The sequence below is a fragment of the Hyaena hyaena genome, unplaced genomic scaffold (assembly GCF_003009895.1).
Source record: "Hyaena hyaena isolate Hyena2069 unplaced genomic scaffold, ASM300989v1 scaffold_602, whole genome shotgun sequence".
Lineage (NCBI taxonomy): Eukaryota > Metazoa > Chordata > Mammalia > Carnivora > Hyaenidae > Hyaena > Hyaena hyaena.
Window position 1 is genome coordinate 409,059 of NW_024081229.1, and position 13,664 is coordinate 422,722.

The 13,664-nt window shown below is 34.6% G+C and overlaps 1 protein-coding gene across 1 annotated transcript in view; it reads left to right on the forward strand.

Moving 5' to 3' along the window:
* RNF17 (ring finger protein 17) overlaps nucleotides 1–13,664 on the forward strand; it is a 121,627-nt gene that overhangs the window by 30,927 nt on the left and 77,036 nt on the right. The window contains exons 7-10 of the mRNA XM_039256942.1: nucleotides 7,066–7,237; nucleotides 8,933–9,009; nucleotides 9,417–9,491; nucleotides 13,138–13,442. Of these exons, the coding sequence (XP_039112873.1) occupies nucleotides 7,066–7,237; nucleotides 8,933–9,009; nucleotides 9,417–9,491; nucleotides 13,138–13,442 (629 nt within the window). The remainder of the gene's footprint in view (nucleotides 1–7,065; nucleotides 7,238–8,932; nucleotides 9,010–9,416; nucleotides 9,492–13,137; nucleotides 13,443–13,664) is intronic.

Consider the following 13,664-nt stretch of genomic DNA (forward strand, 5'->3'; position numbering starts at 1 on the left):
CTCTCTCTCTCTCTCTCCTAGAAATAAATAAAACATTAAAAAAAAAATTAAAAAAAAAAAAGAATTTCCCATCGAGGTGGGGGTAGAAGTTTAACTTTTTGAGGAAACCCCCAAGTTTTCCAGTATCACTATACATTTTACATTCCCACATGGGGTCCCAATTTCCTCACCAACAGTGTTGTTTTCTGGGGTTTTTTAAGTGGGTATGAAACACTAATCTTGTGGTTTTGATTTGCATTTTCGTCTTGACTGGTTATGTTGAGTATTTTTTCATGTGCTTTTTTATTCCTCATTTATATATCTTTCTTGAAGAAAAGCCTATTCAAGTCCTTTTTTGGATTTGATTGTTTTGGGGTTGTAGGAGTTCTTTATACATTAATGATATTAATCCTGTATCAGATCTATCATTTTCAGAGATTTTTTTTTCCCATTCTGTGGGTTGTCTTTTCACTCTTTGCCTTTTCACAAACGTTACTGATATTTCTATTTTTTTCTTTTGTTGCCTGTGCTTTTGATGTCCTATCCAAAAAAAATCATTGTTGAAACTAACATTGTGAAGCTTTTGCCCTATGTTTTCTTTTACAAATTTTACAGTTTTAGCTGTTACATTTAAGTCTTTGATAGTGAATTTTTGCATATGCTATGAGAGAAGGGTCCAATATCATTCGTTTTCATGTGGTTGTCCAGTTTTCTCAGCACCATTTGTTGAAAAGATGGTCTTTTCTCCATTGAGTGGTCTTGGCGTGCTTGTCAATACTCAGTTAACCGTAATGTATGTGAAGGTTTATTTCTGGGTTCTCTATTCCATCAGTCTGTTTTCATGGCAGTAGCACACTGTTTAGATTACCACAGCTTTGTACCCAGTTTTGAAATCAGGATGTGTGAGCTCTCCAACTTTGTTCTTTTTCAAGATTGTTTTGGCAATTTAGGGTCCCTTGAGATTCCATATGACTTTTAGGATGGGTTTTCCTGTTCTGCCTGAAACATCACTGAGATTTTGATAGAGACTGCATTGCATTGTAGATTGCTTCGGGTCATATTGTTAACAACATTAGGTCTTCCAATCCATGAATGTGGAATGTCTTTCCTCTTATTGTCCTCTTTCATTTTTTTTTTCTGTAATCTGGCATAGTGTGTAAGTATACAGATCTGTTCCCACCTTGTTTGTTTATTCCTAGGTATATTCTTTTGTGTTTTGTTTTAAAGGAATTTTTTTCTTAATTTTCTTTTCAGATTGTTAGTGTATAGAAATGTGTCTAGGTTTTGGGTGTTGATTTTATAGCTTACATCTTTGCTAAATTCATTTATCAGCCCTGCTAGTATATTTATGGCCTCTTTAAGGGTTTTGTACATACAAAATCATGTCATGTGCAAAAATAGATAATTTTACTTCTTTTCAATTTGGATGTCTTTCATTGCTTTTTCTTGCCTAACTACAGTCTAGAACTGAACAATAATATGTTAAATAGCATTGGCAAAAACCCACATCCTCATCTTGTTTTTGATCTTAGTGAAGAACTGACAGCTTTTCGTCTAATTGGCATAATGTTAGCTGTGGGTTTTTCATATATAGCCGTTATGTTGATGTACTTTTCCTCAATGAGTGTTTTTATAATGAAAGAGATTGAAATATGTCACTCTTTTTCTGCATCGATTGAGGGGATCATGTAGAGATTTTCAGTTCTTTCTGCTGTAGTATTAACGTTAATTGATTTTCATGTGTTGAATCATCTGTGCAATCTAGGAATAAATCCCACTTGGTCATGATTTAGTCTCCTTTTAATATGCTGCTGAATTCAATTTGCTAATATTTTATCGAGGATTTTGTATTAATAGTCATAAAAAATATTTGTAGTTTTCTTGTACTGTCTTCTTATTGCTTCAGTAATGTTGGCCTCTTAGGATGAGTTAGGGAGTGTTTCCACCCCTTCAATTTTTTGGAAGGGTTTGAGAAGGATTGTTGTTAATTCCTCATTAAATTTTTTGTAGAATTCAGAGTGAAGCCACCTGGCCTAGGGCTTGCCTTCTTGAGAGGTTTTTGATTACTGATTCAGTCTCCTTACCTGTGGTTGATCTGTTCAGATTTTCTATTTCTTTCTTATTCAGTTTTGATAGGTAGTGTGTTTCTAGGAATTTGTCCATTTCATCTAGGTTACCCAATTTCTTGGCATACAGGCATACAGTTGCCTGTAGTACTCTCTTCTAATCCTTTTCATTTCTGTAAAATTGGTCCTCATGTGCCCACTTTCTTTCTGATTTTAGTAAGTTGATTCTTCTCTTTTTCTTACTGTAAACTGTTGTCCATTTTGATCATTTGAAAGAACTAACTTCTTTAGCAGTCAACCACAAGAAAAAATTTGGAAAGACCACAAATACACAGAAGTTAAACAACATGTTACTAAACAATGAATGGGTCAGCCGAGAAATCAAAGAAGAAATTTTAAAATATGGAAACAAATGAAAATTAAAACACAGTGGTCTTAAGCTTTTGGTATACAGCAAAAATAGTCCTAAAAGGAAAGTATATAGCAATACAGCCCTACCTCAACAAGCAAGAAAAATCTCAAACAACCTTACACTTAAAGGAGCTAGAAAAAGAACAACAAACGATGCCAAAAGCTAGCAGAAGGAAGGAAGTAATAAATATTAAAACAGAAATAAATGATACAGAAACTAAAAAAAAAATTGCACAGATCAGAGAAAACAGGAGCTGGTTCTTTCAAAGAACCAACTTTTGCTTTCATTGATTTTTTTTCTCTTTTTTATTATTTATTTCCTTATCATCACTCTACTCTTTATTATTCCTTTCTTCCACTAGCATTGGGTTTAAAATGTCTTTTTCTAGTTCCTAAGGCATAAAATTAGGTTGTTGGTTTGCCATCTCTTTTTATAATGTGTTTATAACTGTGTATTTCCATTTAACACTGCTTTCACTGAGTCTTGTAAATTTTGATTTTATTTTTTTGTTTTTCATTTGTCTCACAATACTTTCCTAGTGTTTTTTTGTTTGATCCCTTTGTGTTTAGGAGGAGTATGTTATTTAATTTCCACGTATTTGTGAACTTTCCAGTTTCCTTTTGTTACAGTAGTTTTCTAATTTCATTCCATTATGACCAGAAAAGATACTTTATAACCTTTGTCTTTTCAAATTTAGATTTTAAAAGACTTGTCTTTTGACTTAACATATGATCTAACCTGGAGAATGCTCTATGTACACTTGAAGGAAATGTGTATTCTCTGTTGTTAGGTGGATTTTTCTCTTTATTAGGTCCAATTAACCTGTAATGTAAAGTATTCTTTTTTATTGATATTCTATATGGTTTTCTGTTATTAGAAGTAGGAAGTCTCCACCTATTATTTTAGTGCTATATCTCCCTTTAATTCTGTCAGTATTTGTGCTGTATATTTCAGAGCTTTTTTATTTGGATGCATATATGTGTTATAGTTGTTAAATATTCTTGGTGTTTTGTCAATATATAATGTCCTTTTCTCATGTAACAGTTTTTGACTTAATGTCTATTTTGTCTAACATTAGTTCTAGCTCTCTTTGGTTACTATTTGCACAGAATATCCTTTTCCATCTTTTCACCATCATCATGTGTATATCGTTAGTGAGTCTTTTGTAGACCTAAATATGCATTATCGTTTTTTGAACTCTAGTCCTCCATTCTGTGTCTTTTGATCCTAAAGTTTAATCCATTTTCATTAAAAGTAATTACCAATAAAGGACTTACTTTTGCTGTGCTATTTATTTTCAATATGTCTTAGAGCTTTTTTGTCATTTATTTCCTCTATTTCTACCTTCTTTTCTGTTTACTTGATTTTTTTTTGTAGTGACACATTTTGATTCCTTTCTCATGTCTTTTTTTTGCACACTCCAGTTAGTGTCTTTGTGGTTACCATGGGGATTATATATAACATATTAAAGTTCTATAACAGTCTATTTTGAATTGATACCAGCTTAATTGAATTGCATGTAAAAACTCTTTCCCCTCTTGGTTTGTTATCACAATTACATCTTCGTACTTCATGTATTCATTAATATAGATTTATAGTCATGTTATCTATTTCTCCTTTAAATCCTGTAGAAAATAAAAAGTGGAGTTATTAACCAAAATTATGACAATATTAGATTTTATATTTGCCCGTGTATTTACCAAGTGAAAGTTACTGTCTCTCTTCCTCTCATTTTATTTATATTTATTTATTTGTTTATTTGTTTATTTCTGAGAGAGAGAGAGAGACAGCATGAGCAAGGGAGAGTTAAAGAGAGAGGGAGACACAGAATCTGAAACAGGCTCCAGGCTCTGAGCTGGCTGTCAGCACAGAGCCCAATGTGGGGCTTGAACCCACAAAACTGTGAGATCATGACCTGAGCCAAAGTTGGACACTTAACTGACTGAGCCATCCAGGCGCCCCTCCTCATTTCATTTTAATATGAAGGATTCTGTGTACCATTTCTTGTAGGTTACTTCAGCTTTTGTTTATCTGAGAATGTTTTAACTTCTCATTTTTTGAAGGACAGTTTTGCTAGGTACAGAAGTCTCAGTTGGCAGGTTTTTTTTCCTTTCAACATTTTAAATATATCTTCCCATTGCCTTCTGGCTTCCAAAGTTGCTGCTGAGAAATTGGCTGATAATCTTACTGAGGATTCCTCGTATGTGACAAATTACATTACAATAACTGTCTTTGAACAATTTGATTTGATTATATTGTATCTCAGTGTCTGGGTCCCTAAGTTTATTCTACTTATATTTCTTTGAGTTCTTGGATTTATAAATTTATGTATTATCTAATTTTGGAAGTTTTTAGCTATTATGTCTTCAAATAATTTCTTTGCCCCTTTCTCTCTCCTGCTTTTGGGACTCCCATAATACATATGTTACTTTTCTTGAGAGTACCTCTCAAGCTCTTTAGGGTTCTGGTCCTTTCTCTTTATTTTTTCCTGTTCCTCAGATTCTGTAATTTCAGTTGTCCTTCTTCAGGTTTGCTAATTCTTTTTTATTCTTGCTCAAATCTGTAATTGAACCCCTCTAGTGAATTTTTCAGTTTAGTTGTTACACTTTTGAGTACCAGAATTTGTTTCCTTTTTATAATTTTTATCTCTTTGTTGATAATCACATTTTGGTTCTTCATTGTTTTCCTGATTTCCTCCATGTTCTTTGTACATGTTTTCCTTTAGCTCTTTGAGCATATTTAAAAACATTGTCTTAAAATGTTTAATAAGTTCTGTGTCTCTGCTTCAGGGATGGTTTCAGTCTGTCACTCTGTTTTCTTCCTTTGAATGGGGTCATGTTTTCCCATGTCTTTGTATGCCCATGGTATTTCGTTGAAAATTGGGCATTTGAAAGCATAGCCACGTCTCCTAGTCATTGCAAACTGGCTCTCTGCAGGGACAGTTTTTTACTGAGTGAGCATGCTCTGAGCCTTATAATCAGCCTCAGGTGAGGGCTAAATGTGTTCTTAGGTCTTTTTTCAGCATACATATTGCCTGGGGCCTAGTATGGTTTTTTAATTCATTTACGTGCACAGCTGCTTTTAAATGTATTCATTTCTGAAAGAATCTCACCAAGCTTTTCCAAGCCCCGATAATGCGTATGTCTTTATCTGTAATCTCTTACCCAGGCACCTACAGCCCTTAGTCTTCTAAAGCCTTCACAAGTACTGTCTGCTTCTCACTGCCTGAGCTTTAAGTTAGGTGAAACAGACTAGTTCTTCAGGCATCCCATAGACCAGTTAGAACATTGCAAGACAAATTCTGCCAGTGCTCCCTCTGGTTTGACGGAAGGAATTGGGAGCTGTCCTGCTGTCTCTAGACTAAGATTGCCCCATGCCAAAGAGGGGGCTGGGAAAGAACATGAAATTTCCTGTTGTTTTTAATGTGGCTTTTTCTTGATTGGACATTTGCTTGGTTGCTGTATTTATTTTCCAGTTTCTGTGAGATGATTTTAACCAGATTTTGCTTTGTTTTTTTACATCTCCGCTGAATAACAAAGGCTTAGAGTTTCCTAGTCTGCCATTTTGATGACATCAATCCATAGGCACGAGTTTTTAGAAACTACACTAAAACTTACCAAATAAGCCATTTTCTCCTCTAAAGAAATTACTTTCAGATTATTTATACAATTACTAAAAGCTTTTGGAATATCTCTTCACCTTCAGATCCAGTGTCACATTCTGGTTACTCTTCAGTATGACAAACACTTTTTTGGAGGTCAGATTTTATTTTGAGGAAATAATGAAGTCATTTGTTTGATTATAAAATGAATAAGTTACATCCTAAAATTTTTGGTACAAAAATTAATTGCCATTACAAGATAATTCCATCATAGGCACAGAAAAGATTTGGAGTGATGAGATGCAAGTAATGAAGGAATGGCTAATAGTGGTTTTAAGTGATTACTTTGAAGATTATAATTTATTAATATCTAAGTTATGATATGGTGAAGTCTTATTTTAAAATTTCATATTAGGGATGCTTGAGTGGCTCAGTTGGTTAAGCACCTGACTTTGGCTCAGGTCATGATCTGACAGCTTATGGGTTCAAGCCCCTTGTCGGGCTCTGTGCCGACAGCTCAGAACCTGGAGCATGTTTCAGATTCTGTGTCACCCTCTCTCTCTACCCTTCTCCTACTTATATTCTGTCTCTCTCTTTCAAAAATAAATAAACATTAAAAAATTAAAAATAATAAAATTTTATTTTATATTTATGTGTGTGTGGATGGAAATTTTTAAATGTGAATGCACATCTTTTTGAGAAATGAATACAAATATGTCTTTGAAATGGCACAAGTGATTATAAGATAGGATTTCTCTTTTAGGTAGAATCATCTTAGGTCTGTCTTCTGTAATTCTGTGACATAATAATGATATCCTTCTACTTTTTCTCTAGTTATCCATACATAGTTTTCGATTGTAATACAGTTCAGTTGAATTGAATGCCTCATTTAACCATGTTCATAGATTAGTGAAATTATCCTTTTGTTACCACTCCATTTATGTAAACGTACTTTCATATGCATGTTTATAAAATTCTGTAAAATAATTTTGGGATCTTCTATGAAGGAAAAAGAACCTGTGTGAAGAAGTAGTAAGAAATACCGATGATTATCTGTCAGATGTAATAATGGCTAAAAGCTACATTGAAGAGAAAAAAACCGATTTGGCTGCAGCTATGAAGATAGCAAGAGAGTTAAAATCAGCACCTTCTTTAAGGACTTATTGTGACCTGAATCAGGTAATTTTAATAGATCATAATATAAATTATTTCTGAAGTGTATTTTACACGCTTTAGAATATGATATTAAAGACTTAAGAAGAATATATTTTCAGATTATCCTAATTTATTTGGCCTCAATTTAGAATTCTTCGTTGTTTGAATTCTAAGACAAACATAATAAATTTGTTTAGCCTTTTGTTACTTACCAGTTAGGGAAATGGTGCAGTAAGGTCTTTATAACACACAATCTGAGAGCAAGTAGGGTGACATTGAGTTGAAAATTGATGTTTCTAAGACCTTTGAATAAAAAATCAAGACTTACAAGGGCAGCGGCAAACGTAACAGGACTCACTTTTCTTTTCATAAACACTTTAAATATGTCTGTCTGCTCTTAAAAACCTAATTCAAGAGTTACCTGGGGCTCAGGCAGTTGAGTGTCTGATTCTTGATTTGGGCTCCAGTCATGATCCCGCAGTCACAGGCTCAAGTCTTGCAGTGGACTCTGCACTAAGCATGGAGTCTGCTTAAGAGTCTTTCTCTCAAAAAAAAAAAAAAAAAAAAAAAGTCTCTCTCTCTCTCTCTCTCTGTCTCTGTCTTTCTCTCTCTCCCCCTCCCCCTCCCCCTCTCTCTCCCCACCCTTCTTCCCCACTCATGCTCCACTTGCTTTCTCTGTCTCTAAAATAAAATTTAACTTAAGCTCTCATTCAGGGTTTTTTCCTCTTTCTTCCTGCTTCTCCAAATGTGCAGGTTGAGAGACCGCGTGCTTCCACTATGTCCTGTCATCTGATCAAGTGCCTGGGGAGCATAGTTGGGCAAAAATAAAAACATGTTTCTGATGAGCTTGTTTGACAAGACAGGGTTAACCATTGATCCTTTTTGCTGAGTTCTGCCTTGCTCTCTTTGGATATAGACCCTACTCTACTGTCTTTGAATCCTCATAGCTTCATTTCCTGCAGATAATCAGGTGTTTGGGCAGAACTAGAAGCCATTGGTTTATCTGCCTTCAGAGTCTGTAAGTGAAGGGAGAAGAGTTTGCCACCATCTTACTTGGTCAGGTCTCTTGTATCACACATGAGGCATTAGGAGGTATAAAAAAAAAAAAAAGTGATAAGATTTGGTCTTCTCCCTAGTTAGATTTATTAAGAAGATGAGGTAAAAAAAGACACTGAGGATAGCAATGCAGGTGCAGAGTGAATCTGATAAGAATTTTCTGGGATTACATAGCTATATTCCATTTGTTAACTACTGTTTTTTGTTATCTTAATTTATGTCTCTAAAAGATTTTAAATTTCTTTAGGGAAAAAATTCATAAACACTACTTCCATCCCTCCCATTGGGTGCCTAAAATCAAACTTTGTGGGGATTTTTTTTGTTTTGTTTTTGTTTTTAATGTTTATTTTTGAGAGACAGAGACAGACTGTGACCAGGGTAGGGGCAGAGAGAGAGGGAGACACAGAATCTGAAACAGGCTCCAAGCTGTCACCACAGAGCCTGATGTGGGGCTTGAACCCATGGACCGTGAGATCATAACCTGAGCTGAAGTTGGATGCCCAACCGACTGAGCCACCCAGGAGCCCCTAAAATCAAACTTTGAACACCTTAATTAGTGAAGCAATTATTAATGGATATAGTTTTTCTTTTAAAATCTTTGTTTTAACAATAATTATTTTTTTAAAATTTCACATCTGAGTAACACTTCTCTTCTAATTCTAGATTATCCACACTTTGAAATTAACATTTGAGAGTGAATTGTTACAAGTTAGTGCTCTAAAACTAAGGAACTCTCCCAGGTAAGAAGTTACAACTCAAGAGAACATAACAATTAAGTATAAAATGTATTAGAGCCTAGATTTATTAAATATCAAGCAATTATAATTTGAAATTTGGATCACTAATGTTTCCCAAATTAACAACCATGTAAAGTAAGAGTAACTTATGACATATTAGAAAAAAATTGCTGCCTTTCAGGCCTTTTAATGTCAGCAACTGACTTTTAAAGAAAGTAATGAATTTGTATTAGAGCATTTAAAAATGTTCTGTCTTTTAGAGTTTAATGTCAGGAGCTGACTTTTATAGGAAGTTAAAAGTATAGGAAGTTATACTTTTATAGACAGTAATAGCTCAGTTCAACTGACTTTTAGAGAAAGTAATATACTTGGATTAGAACATTTATTTATATGCTAGTGTTTTATTTTAGGTTGAATATGAATTGTAGTGAGATCATCTGTATGTTCAACAATATGGGAAAGATTGAATTTGAGAGCTTAACAAAGTAAGTATAAGAATGGCACATGCCATTAATACCTGACAGAATCTAAGAGACAGAAAAATTACCTAATAGGCAGGAAAATTGATGTGTAGTATGTATGATTCAGAAGCTGTAAAATAATAGAAAGGGCAATGGTTTCTATCCATTAAATTCTGTGTAAGATATTTAAGAATGAAATGACCTGGAATCAGTCAGTATTAAATGATATAAATGTGAAAGTTATCTTTGAGATTCATTCATTCAGACATCGTTGAACACTGATTTTGTTCTAAGCACTAACATGCTAAACATTGAGGTATATGTCAGAGAAGTTACATATATCCCATAAGTAGAGGATGACACGTGTAAACAATAAAGTGAATAATTGCTGTGATAATAATATATGCAGAATTTAGTGGAGACACAAAGGAAGGGAATGGTCAGTTCTTTTGGTGGTAAAAATCAATTTGGGAAAAGGAAAATTTTATCTATGAAAAATGAGTAATAATTGGAAAGGCAGCCATAAAAGGAGGGAGGCATCATAACAGAAAGATATGGGCAGTGAGATAACATGCTAAATTCCGGGAACTGCATATATAATTTCACTTGGTAAAGAATACATATAAGATAAAGCCTAAAGACTTTGTATGCTGTGCAGCAGTGTTTGAATTTATTTTTCTGGATCCATGTTATCCAATATGATAGCCATTAACCACATATTCCCCTTTGAATTTAAGAATAAATTAATTAAAACAAAGTCAAAAGAAAAAATTGGAGGGGTGCCTGGCTGGCTCAGTTGGTAGAGCATGTGACTCTTGATCTTGGGGTCATGAGTTCTAGCCTCATGTTGATCATAGAGATTACTTAAAAAAAAAGGAAAAATTGGATTCCTCAGTTGTACTAGCCACATTTCAAGTGCCCAGTAATAGCCGCTTTGGTTGGTAGCTGCCGTATTAGACAGTGTCCCACACTTGCGTTGATGTAGAACATTTTATTGGACAGCACAGCTATAGACCATAGGAAACCACTAAAAGACTTTCAACATGAAAATAAAATAACTAGGTTACATTTTAAAAAGATAACTCTGGTGACCATTTAGAGGATTATTTGGAAGAGTATGAAGGTAGAGGCTGAAGGATCAGTGAGGCTATTGTATCAATAGTCTTAAGCAAATGATTAGAAACCAAACATAGGTAGTAGCACTGGAGAGCAATAGATATGACAAATGCTAAATAGGGAAAATTGACAAAACTTATTGTTCAAGTGTGATGAATAAGGGAAAGGGAAGCATCTTCAATGATTTATATATCTGGCTTTGGTGATTAAGGAGATGGATTGGTATTCACCAAGATTGGGAATACAAGAAGAAAATCTGGGAGTCAGGGCATAGTGGCCATGTTGACTTACTATTGTTTATAAGATATATGGGGAAGAATGTCCAGAGAGCAGTTAGCTACGTGTGCTAAAACTTACGAAAAGGTCCTGGACTTGATACTAGGTTTAGGATTAGTCAGAATGTAGATGGTTTAGAAACCCACCAAAAGAAAAGAAATTCATTCACTTGTAAGTGGTATGTGTGAAGGGGAAATCATCCCCCAGGAAGCATCACATTCATTACCTTCTGGAGTTCAGCCCACAGTCTTAAAAGGTTGGGAACAGACATGAGCAGATCTGCTTTAAGCCAGGTAAACTCCTATAAGCCAAGTTCACAAAATTAAATGTCAATTTAGCCAGAACGCCAGTTTATTAACTTAACGGACAAATATAGTTGCCACAGGGACTAAAATACGTGTTAGCATTCTTTTCCATTATCCAGACAGGCCTGAGAAGCCAAATTATCAAAAATTGCTTTGTTTGCAGTCTTGTTTGGAATAAAGGGGAAAAGATTAATCAAGTAGCTTAATAGCATTAGGCTTAGATGGCACATTTCTTACCACAGAGGAAAAGACCATGCCAGAGGTCTGGAGTGCCAGTCCTTTGACTCAAGTTAATCTTCCTCCAGATGTAGAGCCCTGCACTTTTATTTGTCTTTGTGACCTTACTTTCATGCTTCCATGGATAATCATCAGTCTTTCCAATGAATGTATTCTTTTAGATGTTTTTATAACTTGAATATTGTCACTATCGAACATTTTTAATATCAAAAGCTGTTCTGTCTCTTTAAGAGTCTGCATATATCTTGTTTTGATTTTAAATTTAATTCAGAGTATTAAATTTTTTTTCCTAGTTTTAAGGGAAACTTTCACTGTAATCTGCTTCTACTTATTACAGGTGATAATTAAACAGTGGGTTTGTCCAATAAAAGTAGGCATTTTTTTAATGTTTATTATTGAGAGAGAGACACACACACACACACACACACACACACACACAGTGAACAGGGGAGGGGCAGAGAGAGGGAGACACAGAATCCGAAGCAGCTCCAGGCTCTGAGCTGTCAGCACAGAGCCCGACGTGGGACTTGAACGTATGAACCTTGAGATCACGACCTGAGTTGAAGTTGGAGCTTAACCGACTGAGCCACCCAGGTGCCCCTAAAATGCTTTTTAAATGATTATCTCTGATGAAACTAAATTCATAATGGGTTAATTAAAAGACTAGCTTTTTAGACTCCATCTCATTTCTTTGGTAGAATTTCTGTACTTGTAGATTTGATAGCCTGAATCTGTGTGGAATGTGAGGAAGACAGAAAAACATGGAGTAAACCGTATAAACAGTTAGCTTAGTGGCTACTAATAATACCACCCAGATGATTCAGACTACAGGTGGTTTTAGGTGAGGTGGAGATTTCTAATGATGTGCTCAGGGTTGTACCCTTTACTGTTTCCTATACTTTATTTTTAAGCTACTGAATTATAAGAAATAATAATAATTTAAAATCAAACAGCTAAGCCAAATCAAAATGATTTTTTTAAACCTATATTCACTGCTTTTTAGAACTAGAAGAATGTGACAGGACTGTATTAAGTTTTTCCTTCAGCTTCTCATTGATTATACATCTTGTTGACCTTTTAAAACCCCTAAAAGTTTTAAAACTTTTGCTTAGGGCTGGGAAAGGGCAAAAGTTTCCTTCTGAGTAATGGAAACGTTCTAAAATTAGATTGTGGTGATGGTTACACAACTATAAATTTAGTAAAAATTGACTTTCATGTTATGTAAATTATACATCAATAAGGCTATTTAAAAAATACTTTTGAGGCACTTACACTGCTTTACCTCTTGATATGTGTCACAATATTTTTTTAAGTTTATTTATTTATTTTGAGAGAGAGAGCATGAGCTGGGGAGGGAGAGTGAGACTCCCAAACAGGCTCCACACTGCCAGCACAGAGCCTAATCTGAGGCTCAAACTCATGAACCACAAGATATGACCTGAGCTGAAACCAAGAGTCAGATGCTCACCGACTGAGCCACCCAGACATCCTGTATGTGTCACCTTATTAACTGTCATGTGGATAGGAAATGGCTTGAACACAGATATAAAAAATTTATGAAACAATTTAAAGTAGCCATATGCCTATCTATTTTTTCCTCCAAATTCTTAAATTCCAGTTAGTTAACAACACAGTGTAATATTGGTTTCTGGTATAGAATTTAGTGATCCATCACTTACATACAACCCTCAGTGCTCATCACAACTGTCCTTAATTCCTATCTGTTTTTTAAACAGATGTAATCTCCAAGAAAAAGAAATGAAACCGAATGTTCAAACGCGATATAATCATAAAAAGGAATTTTCTTGTCATGATACATACCCATCACGAGAAAAGAAAAAGGTTGACATGTCTTTCTTAACTAATGAAGTCCCACCATGTTCTCTGCAACGGGAAGCCAACAGTGTGCATTTAGAAGCCGACTTGCAGTCACAGAAAGAGGTTGTTGCAACACCGTCTCCTAAAACCATTACTGTTCTGCCTCAGATGGGATCTAGCCCGGATGTAATAATTGAAGAAATTATTGAAGAAAACCTGGAAAGTGAGTGAAAATACAAAAAGCAAGAAAACAATGTATCATGTCTGTAATTAGAAACAAAATTAGTCACTGTACTTAATAGAAACACAGTGCTGTTATCTTCTCCCTCCTTCATTTGAGTTAACACCCATTGATTCCTTGCCCCTGCTTTCACATTTTCCAGAGTTAGGATAATTTTTATTTTTAAAGCAATAATCAAAACTCTAAGATGTTAATTCAGTGTTT